Below are 19,589 nucleotides of genomic sequence, written 5' to 3' on the forward strand. Positions count from 1 at the left end.
ACAACCCCCTTAACTTGTTAGTGTAGCAGATATTAGGTTTTCAGTAATCTCTCTAATATTTTTCCTAGGAAAATTTTCACTGCACTTCAAATTTTCAAACAGCACTTCATTCATTTTTACTCAATGGCATTGAGATAAGAATTTTGCTGTGAGCAGTGAAGCCCCATAAGTTTATGCCTGCAGACAAACTATTCACATGTGTTTGACCACAACAAGCAGAAGTACTGTCTTCTCCTTGGCCAAGGTCAGCATAGCTGGTGCAAGTCATAGCAGTTTGCCAAAGAAGAGGTACTCACATTCTCACTGGCAACCACCTCTGTAGACTTATCTCATGTCCTTACTTCAGGGCAAGGTCTTTCCGAGGAATCCTGAACTCAGAAGATGGTGAATCAGGACAAGCCTGGCCCTCCTCTCCCTCACTGCTAGGGTGTACTGGGATAATGACCTGAATTTCACTGTAGTCACTTCTGATCCATGCTGGGAAACAGGAGGGGAGAAGAGAGCCTCATCCACCTAGATCCTGAGTTTCAGTGTTCGTAGGAGTATGCTTTTTCTTCTAGGCAAACCTAACCACAGATAAAGGTTGTACAGAGAAACAGAGAGAAACATCACACCAACCTGCTTTACATAAGCAGTGTTTATTGCAGTCAGCAGCTGGGAAAGGCTGCACCAGCTCATATACAACAGGAGAGGTTCTGTCTTTCTCAGTCTCCTGAAGGTCAGCAGTCCCTGTCCTTGAGATGGGATCTGCAATCTACCACTCAGGCAAGGAAAGCTGACAGAGCACTTCAAGTGAGGCTGTGCAGAGAGTTACTAAGGTATAATATTCATATCAGAGAACAGAACAAAGCAGTGCAGAGGGAAGGGGATATGTATATAAATCCTTTTTTTTTTTAATATATATATTTGAGAGAAGTTGTCTTGAATAAACCAAATTCTTCAATCCATCCTTGAACCAATTTTTTTTGTTTGTTTGTTTATTTCATAAAGTTTAATCCTTCTTGCTTGCTTTTTTTGGAACTGTTTAGACACTTTTCATTTCAAGCATAAATACGAAAGCATCAGGGAGGAACAGATTTTGTTTGTTTGTTTGTTCTGCTTGGGTATATTCAGTTTTATCAGAAACCAACTGTAACAAAAATAACAAGAGATTTTGAAGTTACTCTTTACTGACTGTTATTGAATGCAGTACACAAATCGAAGGGCTCATTTAAAAGCACTCCTCAAACACATCTTTGAGGATTTAACTGTTATTGATATACAGGTAAGTTTTGTGACAGAATAATTAGAAAATTGTACCAGAAATTGATATCTGGCCATGTAACAATATTTCCAAAATTCTATGCTTGCAAAATAATCCTCTACTGAAACATATCTAGGGAGACTATTCTACCTGAAAATACTGAACTTTCCTAGTCATTGTACCAGAAAGCAGCCATTCCACTTTCTTCCAAGCGAGTACCCCAGGATCAGATCCATCAAGCTTACACATGTTGTGACATTCTCCTTCTATAATCCTCATGCATATTGCAGGAAACAAAACACCTTGCTATGTCTCTAAGACAGACATTGATTTTCTTGAGAAAAGTCATTTTTTTTTCATATATTATGTCCTAGGGACTCAAATGGAAGAAGTGAGAAGAGTTTTATGGTGAAGTTAAAATAGCACAAAAGACAACAGAAGGGAAATATTTTTGGTGAAAGGAAGAAAGCTAATGCACACTCAGCAGGTGGGACAACTATTGCCTTGGTGTTCTGAAGAAGACTCCAGCCTAGATGTTTTCCTTCCCTCCTTCCCACCCACAACCTTCTTTCTGCTGGGGGGTTCAAAGTGTTTCCAAGCAAAATGAATGAAGTGATGGTCTCATCCTTAGTATCTCCCAAAGAAATGGTTGTAGGCCATGGAAAATCCTATTTGGTCAGAGAGATAGTCACAGGGAGGGTAGTTTTCACAGCGTTCATGCATCTGCTCCATTGGATTTTTGTAATACTCAGAGTACCTGAAGTGGACAAAGAGAGAGATGCCATTCTGCAGAATCAGACAATGCAGTTGGAGAGGTTTCACATCCATGATACTAACATGGAAAGAGCAATTCCCCAGGGTGCCCCAAAAAGGAACTTCTCATGGTGAGTTCCACATCTAGTTACATGGGGATGGGATACTTAATTAATGCTGGGAAGAGTTGGAATTGAATGCAAATTAAAGCAACTTCTCTCATGGCTTTATCAGCATAGGTCAACCCATAGGTTGACCCCCATAGGTCAACTCTCAATTGGTGGTGGTGGTGGTTTTATTTATTTTAGTTGGATTTTTAAATTTTTTTTTCCTGCTTACCTTTATTCACTCATTCAGTTTCTGCTCACTTTACCACTAGCCATTATTTTCCTTTAGATAAGGAGTTTCCTCTAGTCACCCTCACTTTTGTTGTTGCTAGCAATACAGTCTTCACTCAGTTGCTCTTTGGCCAGGCTACGTAAGCCCAAATCTCTCAGCTATACACTCTGGATGCACCCAGATCATCTTGCAGATTCAGTTAATCTTTCCTGCTACAGGAGAAGTCCTACCAGTGTCTCATTAACTTCTTTTTTTCTGTATTGGGAAAATCCCACAGCACCTTTATATTCTGTTTGTTGTATGCATATTTCCAGATTAACCTTACCTCACGAATAATACACCAAGCTGTCTGTCTGCTTCAGTCCTTACCAATTAATGCTTACAGCAGAAGCTACTGTTACAATGCATCACCTGCAGGGGTAGTCAGTAGACAGTACAGTACCTACTATTGGATTTCATATTGTGTTTAATCAATGCAGGCTTAAACATCAGGCAGTTCCTTTTCTACAATGCTCTGATCCTCTCCTCTACAGATGGAGCCTCCCAGTCTTATATTATCTGAAAACAACATGATCCTTCTAGTCCAAAGATGGACTGAATAAAAACTCTTTTCACCACAGGCCTACATGAGATAATGGCTTCACAAACTCTTCCAGGGAATACATTAATAAAATTCTCAGATGACCTCAGGTTTCTCTAAATATTTATATCTAGGATTTCTCCAAATCTTCAGGCCTCAGGATCTCTGCACAAATTCATATAATTCTGCTCCTTATCAGGGAGGAGAGAGAGATTAATAGAGAGCGTCTGTTACTCGGTTTAATTGCCAGGCCAGTGTTAAACCCTGACAGTTCTGCAGTTTGAGGGTGAACAGTCAATCTGATCTAGCCTCATCCTTGCAACAGAGCTATGCTGTTTTTGTAGGGAGCCAGAGGCAATGACCAAGGCTCTGTGATGCTTGTTATCACGAAAACCAGCTCTGATAACCCTGCAGGCTAGAGCAACTACTAACTTTTAGCCCATGGCTAGCCTAGACTGGAAGGACCGAGTCCAGCTATTAGCTCTGAAAAGGATATTTATGAAAAAAGAACCATTTATCTATCAATGAATGTCTCCTACAACCTTTTTGCTTCTCCATATGAAGGTAATAACCCAAATGTACAACAAAGTTATGTTTTGTCATGTCATGTAATTTGTCCTGTCCTGTTGCCTTTCCACCCCCTCTTCAGAACAGGTCCAGAGTCCAGCTTTCAGCCTGACTCCTGAGTTGTTACCATTCATACAAGGTGGATCTCTTGTGCCTCTTCACAAAGGCATTGGCAACTTCCTTTTTAATCTTGATGCCTACCAAGAGAGAACACAGAAGGTTAAAGATGCAGGGGCATGGTCTGTGCAAAGCAAAGACCAGTCCAGCCTCTGAAAAGGGACAGTCTACTCTCTTCACAAGCAGATGACTCTCACGGCCTGTCCTAATTGCCTGTTCATCTCTACCCCCTCCTCCCCCACTGTCCACCCATGGGCTCCTTCCCCATGGAGCCTTTCTCATCATAAACTCTATTCCTGTAACACGCATCATGATCTGAGTCCATAGAAAATGTGCAGAATGCAGTCATGACAGCATAAAATATGAATAAGGAGAAAATTAGGAGAACAGCATTCTGTCTTCCTAACCTGCTTCACTTCTGAGCCTTAGCTTCCTTTCTGTATTTTGACTTACACTGAGTGACGTGGGATACCAGCCACCAGGCCTTAAAAATGCCCCTAATGAGCCACGAGCATAGGGAAATACCAGTGCTCATATGTACAGAGTTCTGTGAAAGGGGAAAGGTATAAAATAATGAGAGTAAACATCAACCAGTGAGAAACACACACTAGAAATACAAAGATCTTAGTGTTCAGGACGTGGGGAACATGAGAGGTCTTTCTGTCATGGTAGGATTGGCTTCTGGACTCCGTTAACACAGGGTGCAGTTGCTCATTTCCTCCCTCGGATGTGTAGCTGTGCAAACACCATAATGCTGTGCAGGACCCCACAAAAAAATAGATAGAGCCACCTCACCCCCCAATCCCACCCAGGGATTAGCACAGCACAGTAGAGCCTCACTCCACGGGTTGGGCTTTCACCATCAGAGCTGTGCACAGATGCTGGCACAGCAGCAACACAGGCAGCTGCCTAGAAGTACATGTTACTGCAGAAAGACTGGCAGACTGTTGCTATTACTAGGGAAAAGCAATTTCTAAGACCTCCATCTGTGAGGAGACTGTGGGTTTTGTGCCTTTCCCTCATCACCACGAGGTGTTTGCTTGTTTCTTTTTGGCAGGTGACCCCATGCAAGCAAGATAGGGTTTAGTCTGGATCAATTACTGACTACACAGAAACTGCCAATTAATGAGCTGTCAGAAATCACCACCTTTCCCTGAACACTCTTTGGATTTTTTTTTTTCTCTTTCCCAATCTATGTTTGTATTGGCTCACTGGAGAAAAAACAGCTTTCATGCTCCCCAGCAACAATGTTGTCCTTTAAGGTGTGAGAAAGGAAAGAGAGGGAAGGACAAGGGGGATTTTCCATACAGATTTCTGCCAGGATTAGCTTGTTGCAAAAGCTGTGGACATTCCAGGATGTGCAAATACCCATGCCCTGGGTGACCTGACAGAGGAGGGACTTCAGCTCTCAGTAGCTGCTAAGGCAGGCACCCGTTTCCAGGCTCTCCAGCTTGTGGGATTTGGCAGGGATACAAGAGCCTGTTGCCTTGTGGCACCAAACCTTTCTGCTCTGTGGTTCTGCACACCAGACTGGATGCTCAGCTGATCCAAAAGACCGGTGCCTGGAAGCCTTGGGACAAATTCTTCTCTCCTAACAGTCTAGAGACACAGCAGTCATTTTGGACAGGTCTGTGAGGCCAGCTCAGAGTAACAGGGAGGCTGCCCATGTTGCTCCACCCTCATTAACCTGTTTCACAGAGGGGAGATGCATCCTGATGAATCTCATGTCCTGCTTGGGGGCTGCTCAAGAGCTGTGGAGATGCAGGCTATGGCACCAGCACCCTTGGAGTGATGCTAAGCTGCTGGCCGAGGGAGACAGACCTTCCTCATGTCTCCTGACTCCAACACTGTTAAAAGCTGCTCCTCTGTTTGCTGCAGGTGCTCCATAATGACTAAAGAAAAAAGGCAGATTTATACTCAAGAGTGAAAGAGTGGGAAAGAGACTGAAAGAATGAAAAAAAAAAAAAAAAAAGATCAAGCACAAGAGATTTGCCAATATTGAATCATGACATATCTGATGCCAAGACCTGTTTGCTGCAGGTGCTCCTGCACCTCCTGGACTGAACCACTGAGACAGCAGAAAGAGAGCAGCTAGAGGGACTCAGCATGGTTCTCATTCATCTTTTGAACCTGTCAAAGGCAGGGGAGGAAGTAGATGCAGAACCAAGTGTCAATCACAAAGATAGACTCACTGTCAGCGATGGGAGATCCTGTGGGGTTCTTGGGATCTGGAAGACAGACAAACAGAACTTTGTGAGTTCTCCTCCCCTGATCCACTCTGTAACTGAACCCCCCTGGCCACTTGCTCCCCCCATTTTCCCAGAAGGTCGGTTTCTCCCAAAAAATATTTTATTAGCATCCACCATTTAAGATTGACTTCACCACCACAGCAAAATTCACCCATTGTGCCTGGATTTGTTTAATCTCAGATACCTCTGAGCCAGATTAAATAATACAATAAACATATAACCACTGCAGAAGGTGGAGGGAGACCTTCCCCCTTTTCTCTCCCCACCCTTGCTAAGAGCAGGGATGCCCAGAGCTAGGGGACCATTTGAGCAAAATCCCAAATTTGGACAGAACCTGAAATTAGCTATAATCTCACCTACCTTTGGAAAGAGAGGTTATTGTTAATTGTAGGGAAGAATCACAAGCCATTTATAGGGAAGAGAAATAGGGTCAAAAAAATTAGGAACAACTTTATTCCAGTTTTATGGCTCAGGGATGAGGTACCTGGCTCACCAGCCCTCCCAAGAGGAATGTACAGACTCTATTTCTGTGTTTGGTTCTATTCTTAATGTTTAAAGCACCCTGCAAACACCCAAAACATTCTCTAAGAAAATGGGAAGGTCTCCTAATCTTGGCTCTCCCACACTGCCCTATTTCACAGTTTTTTCTTCTGCTATTTCACCATACTTTTTTTCAGGAGTGTCAGATTCACACAAGTCACCAGGTATGTGTATTTATAGGCAGAAAGAGGAGTCTAGAGACAAAAAAAAATAATAACTATACTTGAAAAAAAACTTTGTGTGGAAAGAGTTGTGTGTAGTTCTATTTTTAAGCAATGTATACATTCCTTGAGTTAAAAAAAATAAATTAGAAATTACGCCAAGGTTATTAAGCATTCTGGGATACCATAATGACTAAAGAAAAAAAAGCAGATTTATACTCAATATACTCAAGAGGGAAAGAGTGGGAAAGAGACTGAAAGAATGAGAAAAAAAAAAAAAAAAAAGATCAAGCACAAGAGATTTGCCAATATTGAATCATGACATATCTGATGCCAAGGCCTGAGCAAAATTTAACTCTGAGATAATATAGGAAAAGACAAAGTTCTCTCCTGCTCAGATTCTCTTTTCATTGTGAAGTCACTGTCACTAAACCACCTTCAAATCTGAGTTGCTCTTACTTCCCTGGGACAACTCCCCTTTTTTTAACCAACAATAGGAGGCTTTTTTTCTTCCAGAAGTCTTCCGCGTCCCACATTTCCCTGCAGGTGAGGGCTGTACTCAATCCCTATCTCTGCAATCCTACAGCCCTCTAGGGCTGGCAGGCACAAAATCCCTCTCCCTGTCTGCCTGCAGCTCCACCCTGGTGCTCAAAACTGAGCATCCAGCATACCTTGTCCAGTTCACCTAAATGCTAAAACCGGTCCAATGCTTAAACATATTAAAAAGAAGTCATGTGGATAGGACAAGGGGCAATGGGCACAAGTTGCTACTGGATAGATTTCAATTAAACACAAGAGGAAAATTTTTCACAATGAGGTCAGTCAGACATTGGAATGGCCTCCCAGGGGAAGTGGTGGATTCCCCCACTTTGGAGAGCTGTAAGTCTCAACTCGACAGGGTGGTGAGACATCTCACATAAACAGTAATATTAGAAGGGTTGGACCAGATGATCCTCGAGGTCCCTTCCAACCTAACATTCTATGATTCTATGATTCTATGAAAATATTTGAATTCCATGCTGCGATTCAGTGGTGAATCTGAGAAGGAGGCAGAGAGACGTTGACCAGCGGAAGAAAGTGCCCAGCAAGAGATGAGGCTCTTTATCTCCAGGCCCTCCCCCATCCCATCTCTCGGACAGAGATCTGAAATTGTGCAGTGGCCAGCAGTGCACCTCCTCCCCCCAAAGCTGAGATTCTTTCCTTGAGTGATGGGAGGCTAATGGCAAGCTGCAGGGTCGAGCAGTGCTCCAAGGAGCCTTCCCCAGAAGATGTTCCCTTACCTTCCCCGCAGCAGCAGAGAGCTGCCAGGGCCAGGGTCACAACCAGCGGTGCCAGCAGACTCCTCATGTCTTCTTTGGCTGTGCTGGTCTCCCTAATCTCAGAGCTTTCCTCAAGGTTACAGAAGTTCTCCGGAGCTTGTTTTCAGGCAGCAGTTTATATCCTGTGATTGCCTGGAGCGATCAGGGCTCTGGCTTTTGTTCCTGTCTCTGAGGTCCAAAACAAAACCCATCCTTTGGGCCAGGAGTGACCAGATCCTGGCAGCCATCTTGACATTCATCTCAGGACACATGGCATTTCCAGAAGATTTTATCTGAAGTTTTGAATGGAGCTGTTGAAAAAAAAAAACAAAAAACCGACTGGATTAAAATAAAAAAAAAAGCAACAGAGTTTTTTTTTATGAACTTGAAAGTCATTCAGCTTCTTGCTGGAAAGCCAAAGGAGAGACCAGCACACTCCGAAGTAGAGCAGTTCCTTGGAGTTCTCTCACATGGAAAATCAAATGAGGCTGAAGCCAATGGTGACCCTTTTTCCCACCCTGACTCATCCCTCTGGAGGTAAAGAAACCCATAAAACATTTTTCATAGGACAAAATCTTGATACATTTTTTCTTCAGATAATACGACCGAAATACTTAGAAGAGATGAGATTGTTATACTGTTAGGATCTTTGGGAGTTAGCTTGAGGGCAGATCTTTCTTTTTTTCTTCCTGGAAATCTTCCTAGCATAGAGGCTGCTAGTTTGGCTTCTCTTATCTATAAAACAAAAAAAACTTTGAAACCCCAAATTATTTTACTCCTCAGGACCCAAGTGGCTGTGGTTCCTTGGTTTCTCAAGAACCCTGCATGGGCTCCTCTACAGCCTATATACCAATAATCCCATACTCCCCAAACTCACCAGCCAAGTTCCCAAAATCATGTCCCAAACACCGCACGTGGATTACGTTTTCCGCCATTTAATATTCAGTCCTCCTGGGCTTCCATGCAAAGGGGACATACAAGGGTTGCAGAATTAAAGCCTAAAAGGCTCCCAGGGGCAGTCAGGACAGTCCCTAGAAACACTGTCTTTTAGCTTAGAGAAATTTCAGGATTTGGGATGCAGAGAAGAAGTTTAACTTTCTACAGTCCAGGAAAGATTGAATATACATACTAACAACCCCCAGCAAAAGTATCTTAAAAAGCAACAGTTTTAAAATAAATAAATAAATATCTACAAATAATAGGCATTCTAGGAAAATTTATGCTTCCAAAAGAAAAATTTAAAGAATATAAATATACAATTCTAGTAATCCAAGCAGCATTACTTCTCTTCCCAGGTTTTCCCAAGCTGTCTAACCATCATGTAGTCTCTTAAATATGTTTTGTAACTGTTTACACTCATGAAATCCCACATAAATTTTTGGTATTATTAATTATTTATACTAGTAAATTTGAGGTTGGAATCACCAGATATTACTGGGCACAGTCCCAGAAAGCACTAATTCTGTGCCTTCCATTTTGGAAGTGTCACAGTGTCAAGTCAAACCCACTTTGACTTTAGGGTATGAAAGTTTTGCCCTGGTTCATGATCATAAGGTTTACTTATTTGGGAACATGCAGAACAAGTGTGGATGAAAATATGCTTAGTCCACAAGGCTTTTTCCTTGAAACTCATTTCTCTCTCACTTCTTCCTTTGGATAAAGCTAGCAGCTGCCAGGGTGGAGTTTCCTATCGAAGTCTTTTCAATAAATAAATCTCATTTCTTCCTAGAAGTTCATCTCCAAAGCTGGCAGAGCTTTGAAGCATATTTTGCAAGAATATGTGTGTTTCTAATGTGTCAGGTAGATTTAGGTCTAAACCTAATTTCACAGAATAGTCAACAGTTTAATACCTCATAGCCTTTGATAGCCATGAATCTTTCCCACTTCTGTAATTTTCAGGTGATTGGAGAAGCCTGGAGATCTGAATATTGAAACCAGCTGTGCTAAGCTGAGATAAAATGTTATGTTTCCTACACATCCCACACCAAGGGGTCTCTGAGTTGCTGTGGCTCCTGACCAGCCTGGAGCAGTATTTAATTCCTGGGCAAGTCAACACTGGTTCTTCTTGGCCTGGGGACAGGCTCTGTGAGGTGCCCTGGTGCTGGTAACAACCAAGTCATGTTCCTTCCTCATTGGACTGGGAGGTGCTCAGCAAACTATGCACAAGGTCAGGCCACATCTTGATTTCAAATGAGTTATGAACAGTAAAATAAAATTGTTCTAGGTGACAAAAGTTAAGTTTAATTCCAAACACAGTGTTTCTTTTGTTATCTTTTTTTTATTTACCACCTGGAGCCTCTCTTCAACTTTGGTTTCTTCAGCTTTCTAGAACTACCTGAATCACTCCCAGCAGCAGTAAGGGCATGAAAGGGAATTCAAAAAATATAAGTAAAGTCCAAGTCACATGCTCCCTTATACAAGAGCAGTCTACATCAGGACTTGAGGGTAGCTGGATAGACAAGATGTGATTTACAGGCTTTTTCTGACACTTAAGTCATGCCCTAACTTTGCTTTTAAGATTAAATAGTTTATTTTGAAACTATGAGTTTTGTTTCCCCAACTCAGGAAAAATGTTATAGATTTCAATTTTAAAAAGTGCATCTCCCTCTGCTTCCTGAACATCATGCCATCTTAAGATGTCTTAAGACTGTAAACTGAAATTTGCCAGTGACCTCTAAAAGAAGCCACTTGTAGGCTGTGGAACAAAAACATTGTAGATCCTTCCAAACTGTGACTGCATTTTTTTCTGTAATCCCCACCAGATTCAATGGTAAACTCAGCTTTTTTATGGATAACTGCACACTGCACACACCCCCAAAATACTTTGACTCATGAGATGATAGTATCAAACCAGCAATTTATTGTGTAGTAAACACCCACATCCTGAACCTTCTCTGATCTCTGCTACATCAGCTCAGCTCTAATTAACACAGTGCAGGAATCCACAGCTACGTGGGGGAAGCAGCAGGCAGGATAACATAAAGGGACACAAGCAACTGAATATATTTCAGAGCTATTGCATTTTGGGGGGGTGGGAAGGGGATACCCTGGGCTCCAGGCCCCAGGGTGGGGCCAGGACATCCTTTACTTAGTTCTCCTCCTCCCAAAATAGTGCTTGTAAGCAGCAGCATAGCCATGGCGAAAAGCGTACAGCTCGCAGGGGTAGTAGTCCTCACAGATCTCCCTCTGACGTTCCTGGGGTCCCTTAGTACGCTCCCTGATCCTGCAACAGTAAGACAGATGAGTGGTAAGTGCTTAACTATCTGCCTACAGCCCTTTCCTTCCCCATAATTCCCACCAGGATTAAGAGTCCATCACTGGATTCTATCACCCAGCTACCAGATGTTAGCATGCCAGCTTCTGTGTTCACAACATGCCAGGGAGTGATGTGACTACAACAGCAGCACTTTGCCTCCCCAGGAAACCTTTTATTTCAGGGTTAAATAGGGTGGTGGGGAGAGAAGCTGATGAAGACTCCTCCCTCTGTAGGCCGCCTAACTTCTGCCTTCATTCTTCTGCTCTAATCCAAAGCCAGGCGTGGAAAAAAGACCTGAAACTTCCTGCCAGGGACCTGAAACTTCCAGGGACCACCTGGTATCGAAGAGGTCTTCCTTGACATCTCTCTGGGATGTCAAGGATTTTTGTGCTTCTGCCTTTATTTCCACAAGGCCTGCATGAGGCAGGAAACTGCCTTTATCTGTATTTTTTTATTTATTGATGAGGCAAGGAGGCCTTCAGATGGCCCTTTGATTTAGAAAAGGTCATGCAAATTCTGCAGGAGAGCTGAGGACTTGAACAGGATCTCAAATTGAGATTCCTTTCTGGCCACCCCACACTGATTCCTTCCCCTCCTATTGTTTTCTTCAGACAAATGAAGCAGAGCCCTCCAAAAGCAAGGGCTTGCTCTCTGCCAAGCTCTGATTTCTCACAGGGTTGGGGACGTCAAGGAAACCTCACTAAAAGGGGGGCTGAGACTTCTCAGAAGTCACCATGGTTTTCCCCCCTGGTGCCTACCTGTGACTGGTAAGGAGACCCCTTTCCCCACTCCCATCCTCAGTGTCCTGGGGCCATAACTTACCTTTCCCGAGTGACAGCTTCCAGTCTTGTGTCAGCCTGTATGAAGTCACTGGCCCTTCGCCTGTTGATGAAGGGATCTGAGAAAGCAAGGGGTTGTTCAGAGTAGATAGACACTTTTTTAAGGCCATATTTCATCAAAATCTACCTTCCACTTTTATAACAGCCACCTTGTACACCCTCCCAGGCACAGTGAAACCAAGGACCTTTCAATATTCCCTGCTGTCCACCCCACTGGCTAATGCACAAGCTCTCCCTCAGGCTTGAGTAGTCAGTATGGAAGTGCACATGCTCCTCTAGCTCTCCTGTTACTCAAGACACCTAGGGTAAAGCTACTGTGATTTTGCTATAGCCCCTCTGAGTGAGTGGAGCTTCGTCAAGACATAGGTGCCAAGATGTGCAGACCATGGGAGGTCTGGGCACGCTCAGTAGAATTACTAGAATTATGAAATTATAAGTAAAAATAGGAAGGGACTGAGAGTAAGTTCTTCTGCCTCCAAGGTTAGGTCCCATTTTGAGAAACATCAGTCTTATTGCAGAGTTCAGGAGTCTGTGGATATCTTTGGCATTGGCTCCCACATATGTCTTTGTGCTTCTGTCCAGCTGTTTTGTTAAGTCTTTCTCCCAGATGGTCTAATTTCTTTTTAGTTTCAAACTACCTGTTCCATAACCTCTCCAGATTATTGCTTGTTCCATGGTGAGACTCTATACTCTTTCATGATTCTCCTATGACACTATCTCTCTCTTCCAGACTAAGAATCCCTTCTGCCCACACATCCCATTTTTTTCTTCCAAGGTGCTGGGAGTAAGGTTCCTCCTGTCCTTGGGGAAGAGCAGATCATGTCACTAGCTTCTGCAGTACTTCTTCCTGTGCTCAAGACAGAGGTTTTTGAGCAATGTCCTTTTCTACCATCACTTAACCCATTTTAACTGAATGCAACAAGGATCCAAGTTCATGATTCTTTGTTTTCCAAGTCTCATTATATTATTTGCAAAACAATTTGGTATGCACTTGTGCCCAGACATGTGAAGTCTTTTTCTTAAACTCTCTTCCTATTCATCCTGCATCACCCAAAAAAATTAATTTCCCAGGCAGAGTGGCCTATTTAATCTCCACAGTAAAGTACAAGGAAATGGTCTTGGAGATGTCTGCATCACACTTCAAGAAAAGAGTAAAGAAGTCTCTTACTGAGATACTCATGGGATTCCATGCTCTCATGGGACTCTGAGGAAAGAAAGAGTAAGACATGTGGTAAGACACTGCATTGATGTGATTCACAGTCTTTCACACACCACAGATCAATATAATATGCACACAGAAATCAGAGAAACCAGGTTTTAAAACACCTACATAAAAGAAGAGAAAGTACTCAGTGGGGTGACCTAGCACCTGTATGAGGACTTTAGAGTGTTCAGGAGTTTAGAATGGAGCAACCTGGTGTCTTAGCCAGGACTTCAAGGTTTGTGCTTGGTCTTCCAGCAATTCTCAAGCACAATTCCTCCCCTTCGTGTTCCTGACACAACAGTGGGTATGATACCTGCTTACCTTCAAAGCCTGAACGTATGCTTAAGGAATGTACTTGACTCTTGCATGAAACAGTACCTTAATTCCATCAGTATGGAACTGCATGCCTAACAGGAAAAGGAGCAGAAAAGAAGGGAAATCTCTTCACTAATAAGGAAAAAATAAGAGTAAGAATTCTTATTGTAGTACAGACAATAGAGGGGAAAAAAGAGGAGCAGCCTGCAAGGTGACCAGGGACAGAGGGGAAGAGGCTGAAGCATCCTGGACCACAAATCATGATCACTGAGGCTGGCAGCTCTGGAACAGGGTTAGGATGGTCTGACACCAGGGCAGAAAAGCAGGCAAGACATCAAGTTAAAGTTAAAGAAGTTTTACTCTACACAAAGTTGAATAACAAACATCTGAACAGACCAAAGATGACTGCAGGTCTGGAGCTATCACTTCACCCAGTAAACGAGATCACCTACCATAGCAAGTAGCAGCCACTACCAAAACAGCCAGGAGTGTAAGGATGATGAGAGTGCGCATTGTGCCAGAGCAGGGAGGAATCTCTCACTCTGTCTCTCTCTCTCGCCGTGTCTCACTCTTCCCACTGAGGGCAGCTGGAGATCCTGGGCTGCCTGCAAAAGTAGCAGTGGAATGTTTATTATGAAAACAGAGTCATAAAGGGACCATGAAAGAGCCCTGGGAAGGGAACAGCTGGCTGCTACACTCTTTAAGGAGCCATTACAAAACATCCTCTATTATCAGATAGAATCAGATTTTGTGAAGGAGAGGGCATGCCCCCTTTCTCACTCAGCCCAGGGCTGGGGACCGTAATTCATGGGAAAACATGTCACTAGCACTCCACACTCAGAACAGCTGGCCTACACAAGTGGAAGGAATTTCAGGGGCTGCTGGGAACCCAGAGGGAGAGGTGTCTGCTGATCCCAAATGTAAATGTTTGCCTTTCTAATTTTTCCTCTGATCTCCCCTCTTTGCCCTCATCATCCTCTGTCTGGATACACCCAGCCCAGACTGTTCCGTCAGCTTTGCTGACAGAGACACAGAGAACGAGGTTTCAAACACTTCCTTCCCACTCAGCCCCCCTCCCTCCAGCTGGCCCTCACTGTGGTCCCAGCCTGCCGGATGTCCGAGCAGGAATCCAACCCTACTGCCCCTTCCCCTCTCCTACTTTACTGCTCCAGGAGTGACCAGAAGCAACCTAGAAGAATCCCTACTGCTGGAGAGACCATGATTTTTGCATTGAGATGACAGCAGCACCATGAATTCTATCTCTGCTGGTCCTCACTGTAGTCCTGACCCCATATTTGGGATGCTCTTCTATCCCAAGGGATAACACCTGGGTGAAAGTAGAGGTAACCATATCTCTCAGTACTGCTGCCTCTCTGATCTAGCACTAGCAGTCATTGGCCCACTGGGCACTGAAATCAGATGTCATTGTAAGGCTCTTACCTAGCTGAAATCAGACCAGTATTGTCTGGGGGCATTATCTCACCTTCTAGCACCTAAAGAGTTTGTCTGCAACCAGTGTTGTGGTCAGCAGCAACAAACAAAAGATGGGGTATTCCACTCTCCAGCTCTGTGCTACAGTAGGAGGGAGTGAAGGAAAAAAGGATTTGCATAGATGGCCATCCCTTCTGGGTGAAAAGCAAAGGCAAGTAGTTTGCCAGAGGTAGACAAGGGGGAAAGGTGGACACCCAGTAACTTCCAGTCCTCCCTCATGGCAGTGAGGGGGGCTGGACCCCACACACCACCTGGGGATGAGCCTGGGACACACGGTCACTGTTATTTTGTCTGATCAAAGCTGTGATGACCACCTCTTTTGTCCATGTGTACACGCAGACAACAGGATTTCTCACTGGCAGGGTGCAGACTGAGGGTACTCTGGGTGCAGACCATTATTCCCCCCCATGCCGCTGTGGTCTTGTCACTGGTGTCACCTGCAAAGGCTGATCTGGGGACCCACACTGCAGGTGACACAGCCAGGAACTAGCAGGACAGCAACCCAGAGCCTTACATTTCTGCAATGGGGAGTGAAACTTCAGTGGCACAAGATAACTCCAGGCTTCACAGCTTACCCTTTCAGTGCCAAATTCGTGTGCCTTGCCTGAAGCCTGTGGTGTTCGGGAGAGAAACTGAGCACAGCCTTCAAGTTCAGACCAAAGAAAAATAATTGCTTTTCTTCCCCATCATCCAATTCTATGAAGAAAGCAGCTCAGCCCTGCTATTCAGTGCTCAGCCTGAGATATGGAAGAAAACTAGATTCTGCTTGGGCAAAATTCAGAAGTCTGTTATGGACACAAGTTCAGAGGAGAACTGAGACTTTTCTGTTGTCCCTTCATCCCCTGCCAGTCTGGTCTCTTTAAGGGAATTCTCTGCTCTGGGATTGTTTGCATTCCTTAAAGCCCATGACTTTGAAGTTAGCATTCAACATGGATTTTATAGGTTTCCTGAATGTCTCATACACCCTGGGAGCTCAGGGGAGCTGCCAAGAAAGTGTGGGTTGAGGGAGAAGTTGGAGGAGAGAGCCCAGCAGGAAAGCAGTGGGACACAGGGAGGAAGATACTGGGAGTACTTTGGAATGAAGGTAAGGCTGCACAGTGGTAAACTCCAAGACACTTTCCAGCCAAACCCTCTTTATTTATCTATCTTCACTCAGATCAGAAACTTTGGTGCCCTGGAAGACTGCTCCCATTTCAGAGGACTCTGATCCCAGAATGCCTGGAGCATCCACCGCCATCAACCACAGGAGATGAGCCACACACACCACTTTAACCCAAATATTCCCTTTTTCACCACAGAGGCAATGCATTTTCCAAGGGATGAATAAACATACTGGCTACACAGCCCTGTGCTAACAAATGTCCTTCGGGGAACACTTTCCCCTGCAAAAGTACATCTTTCCACTGTCCCTGCACTTCATACTTCTTCAGCACCTCCCAACTCCACAGCACCAGTGTGCTGCCCCAGAGGTGGCACACAGTGAGCCCAATTCCCCTACTTTCTAGTAGCAGCCACTGGTTAGAAATAAAGAAAGAGGAGCAAAGATTAATTGCCTGCAAACGCCAAGGAAATCTCCATAATCCCCCAAATAAAGGGGAGATCAGAAAAGCAGCCATCTGACCTGTCTCCTGCTGGAGTGGGGAATCAGCCTGCTACACACAACCACTCCTAACATTTTGCAGCTGTGAAGCACCAACAAGGCATTAATAACAAGCAGCCGTCCAGGAAAAGCAAGGCGGTTCCTGCATACTCACAAGCTGTCTCCTCTCGTCCAGACTGCAGCTCCTGTCTGAGAGGGCAGCTCTGCCGGAGCCCTGGACCCTGGAGTGAAGAAAAGGGGCCTTTTATCTATTAGCATTGATCAGTGACTCCTCCTCTCTTCTGTCTCCCACTCTTGATCCACCCCCAGGCTACCACCCTCTCCGTCAAAAACACCTTCTGCCCACAGCCAAGAAACCAACAACCTCAAGGAACTACGCCAGGAGAGAGAGGGCAGAGCCAAAGCAGACACCAGGGGCTAGTAGGGGCACAACCACATCCAGGCTGCTTTTCTGTTCCCAGAAGCAGCAAGTGAGTGAAGGTCTGAGGACAGACTCCAGAATCCCTCCTTGCAATAAGATCACCCCCTCTCCTATCTCCTCCTTCCCTGACTCTGCTCTAACTAGAGCTGTGCTGCTGGCCAGGGCAACTGTTCTTCCATGGGGAGCAGGAGGCCAGGAGCCTTCTCCCATCTTCTTTCTTGCTCTTCTTGCAGCTGGCTGATCCCCTTTCCTAATGGCAAGCTAATGTCAGATTGAAAACTCATGTAACAAAAGTGTCTGCTTTTGGAGACAGCTCTGAAATCTCCAGAAGTTCAAAGCCATAGGAAGCAAAGTGCTGGCTTACACAAACACAAGCCCCTGAGATGCACCCTCAATGCTCACACTAGACACACAACAGTGCTGAGCAGCACATCAGAGAATCCAGGACATGTGCTTGCTGGATTGAGTTACTGGACTTCTGGCCCTGCCTGCATCCCAAGCCAAGAGCACACATGCATCATGCTGGGACACTGAACCATGCAAGTGGCAACCTGCAGCAGCTCCCTCTTGCTTAGCAGAGATCCACACCTACTGAATGTTCAGCATGGTGACTGGCACAGCCTGAGGGACTGAGTTCAGCAGAGCTGAGATGGAGGTGATGCCAAGCTGCAGAATCAGGGCCTCAGGATTTTAAGAAAACCCATCACTTCTATTCAGTAACCAAACAGCTGGTGAGCGTGGCCTGTCTGGTCCTGGAAAAGATAATGTGGCCTTACTTAATTAAAGTCTTGGTGGCGAAATCATAGAATCCTAGAATGGACCCTAAAGATCATTAAGTTCCAACCCTACAGCAATGGGGGTTGGAACTTCCATCTGACTAGATTGCTCAAAGCCCCATCCAACCTTGTCTTGAGCACTTCCAGGGAGAGGACATCCACAACTTCCCTGGGCAAACTGTTCCAGTGTCTCTCCACCCTCAGTGCAAAAAATTTCTTCCTAATGTATAAACTGAATCTACCCTCTTCCAGTTTAAAGCCATTGCCTCTAGTCTTATCACTACATGCCCTTGTAAAATGTCCCTCTACAGCTTTCTTGTAGCCCCCCTTCAGATACTGGAAGAATGCTATAAGATGTCCCTGAAGTCTTCTCTTCTCCAGGCTGAACAACTCCAACCCTCTCAGCCTGTCTTGATAGGAAAGGTGTTCCAGCCCTCTGATCATCTTCATGGTCATCCTCTGAATTTGCTTCAACAGCTTCATGTCCTGGGGCTGAAAATGAAAATGATAGCATAACAGTGGAGTTAAAGAACCACCAAATTATTACAACAGAGGCTGGATTTGCTGCACTTTTATAGGACACATTGTCGCCTTACAACTAACATATGCATTTTGATATCTGTACTTCTGCCTGATTCCCAAAGAATAGTAAGGGGCTCCTGTCCAGGGGTGAGACTCCTGTCCAAAGGCAAGACCTTTAGCTCCTATAATGCTCAGTGAGTCTGGGGAAAGTTCAGACCTACCTGTGGCAACAAGGTACTGTATTATGTGTGTTCTTCCACAAGCAGGTCTTGGCCCTCAGAGCCTGAGAACAGCAAACTTGAGCTGTCCTCAAGGTTGGCACACAGTCATGAGCCACCTTTGAAAAGCAGTGCAAAGAAGGACATTTCTTGCCCTCTTCTACCACCTTTCAGATACAGCTGAATATTCAGCCCTATGACATGCTAAACACTGAAAGAAATCAGGACCCAGAAGATCTCATCTCATCTCATCTCATCTCATCTCATCTCATCTCATCTCATCTCATCTCATCTCATCTCATCTCATCTCATCTCATCTACCTAGATACTGGAAAAGCTTTGGGCTTAGTGCCATCTGGCAAGTTTTTTGCTAACTTAGAGAAAATGGGCATTAAAGCCAAAATTGTGAGATGGTAAGGACACAGATGAATGGGATAGAAGTTTGAACAGTGGAAAGGAGAAATGTTGAGAAATTACTAATTGAATTTCCCTTGAAACTAGTTTTACTGAATACTTCCATTAACGACTGGCTTACAAAGGGAACACTTGTTGAGGAGGTGTGTTGATAACCTAAAGCAAGAAAGCAACACCAGTGGAAAGGAGGTCTAAGAGCTCATCCAGGGGAAAAGGAGGACCTTGAAAGCTGAAGTAACAGAAACAGGATGGCAACAGCAGAAAGAGGAGCTCTTCCATTGGGACTAGCAGTAAGACTCCTGCTGAAAATGAAGAGCTCACAAAATGGAAGTAAGCAGGGAATAAAAGGAACAACCAAGAGCTAATAGACATGAAGGTGGTCCCCAAATACTGATTCTGAGATGCCTACTGAGAATGTGACACCAGCATTAGGCACCTGTTCGTGTTGCTGTATGAGATAGCAGTGAGACCTCAGCAGGAGTCCTCTGTATGTCTCAGGTCACCCATGTTCATGGTAGAATTTCTGTGAGGAAAGGCATAGATGAGAATTAACAAGGTGAGGTACTTTGCAGTCACCTCCAAAATGACAAACGTTTTCACCACAGCCTGTGGGTGTCACCAAGCCACTTCTTCCCTGCACTGTCAGCAAGGCTTTTCCAGTAAGAAAATGGACAAGCAAATCAGGT

At 44.5% G+C, this 19,589-nt stretch overlaps 2 protein-coding genes across 2 annotated transcripts; both read right to left on the minus strand.

Moving 5' to 3' along the window:
* Positions 1-619: 619 nt before the first annotated feature.
* Positions 620-8,160, minus strand: BGLAP (bone gamma-carboxyglutamate protein). The gene is made up of 4 exons (XM_071732912.1): positions 7,830-8,160; positions 5,792-5,827; positions 3,610-3,679; positions 620-2,000 (listed from the first exon to the last, which is right to left on the minus strand). Exons 1-4 carry the CDS (start codon positions 7,894-7,896, stop codon positions 1,871-1,873), a joined length of 303 nt encoding a protein of 100 aa, XP_071589013.1. The 5' UTR covers positions 7,897-8,160; the 3' UTR covers positions 620-1,870.
* Positions 8,161-10,684: 2,524 nt separating this feature from the next.
* MGP (matrix Gla protein) lies at positions 10,685-16,855 on the minus strand. The gene is made up of 5 exons (XM_071732915.1): positions 16,707-16,855; positions 13,914-14,066; positions 13,111-13,146; positions 11,926-12,001; positions 10,685-11,070 (listed from the first exon to the last, which is right to left on the minus strand). The coding sequence occupies exons 2-5, from the start codon at positions 13,972-13,974 to the stop codon at positions 10,932-10,934; spliced, it is 312 nt and encodes a 103-aa protein (XP_071589016.1). The 5' UTR covers positions 13,975-14,066; positions 16,707-16,855; the 3' UTR covers positions 10,685-10,931.
* Between the last annotated feature and the right edge of the window lie 2,734 nt (positions 16,856-19,589).

Source organism: Heliangelus exortis, chromosome 1 (assembly GCF_036169615.1).
Source record: "Heliangelus exortis chromosome 1, bHelExo1.hap1, whole genome shotgun sequence".
Lineage (NCBI taxonomy): Eukaryota > Metazoa > Chordata > Aves > Apodiformes > Trochilidae > Heliangelus > Heliangelus exortis.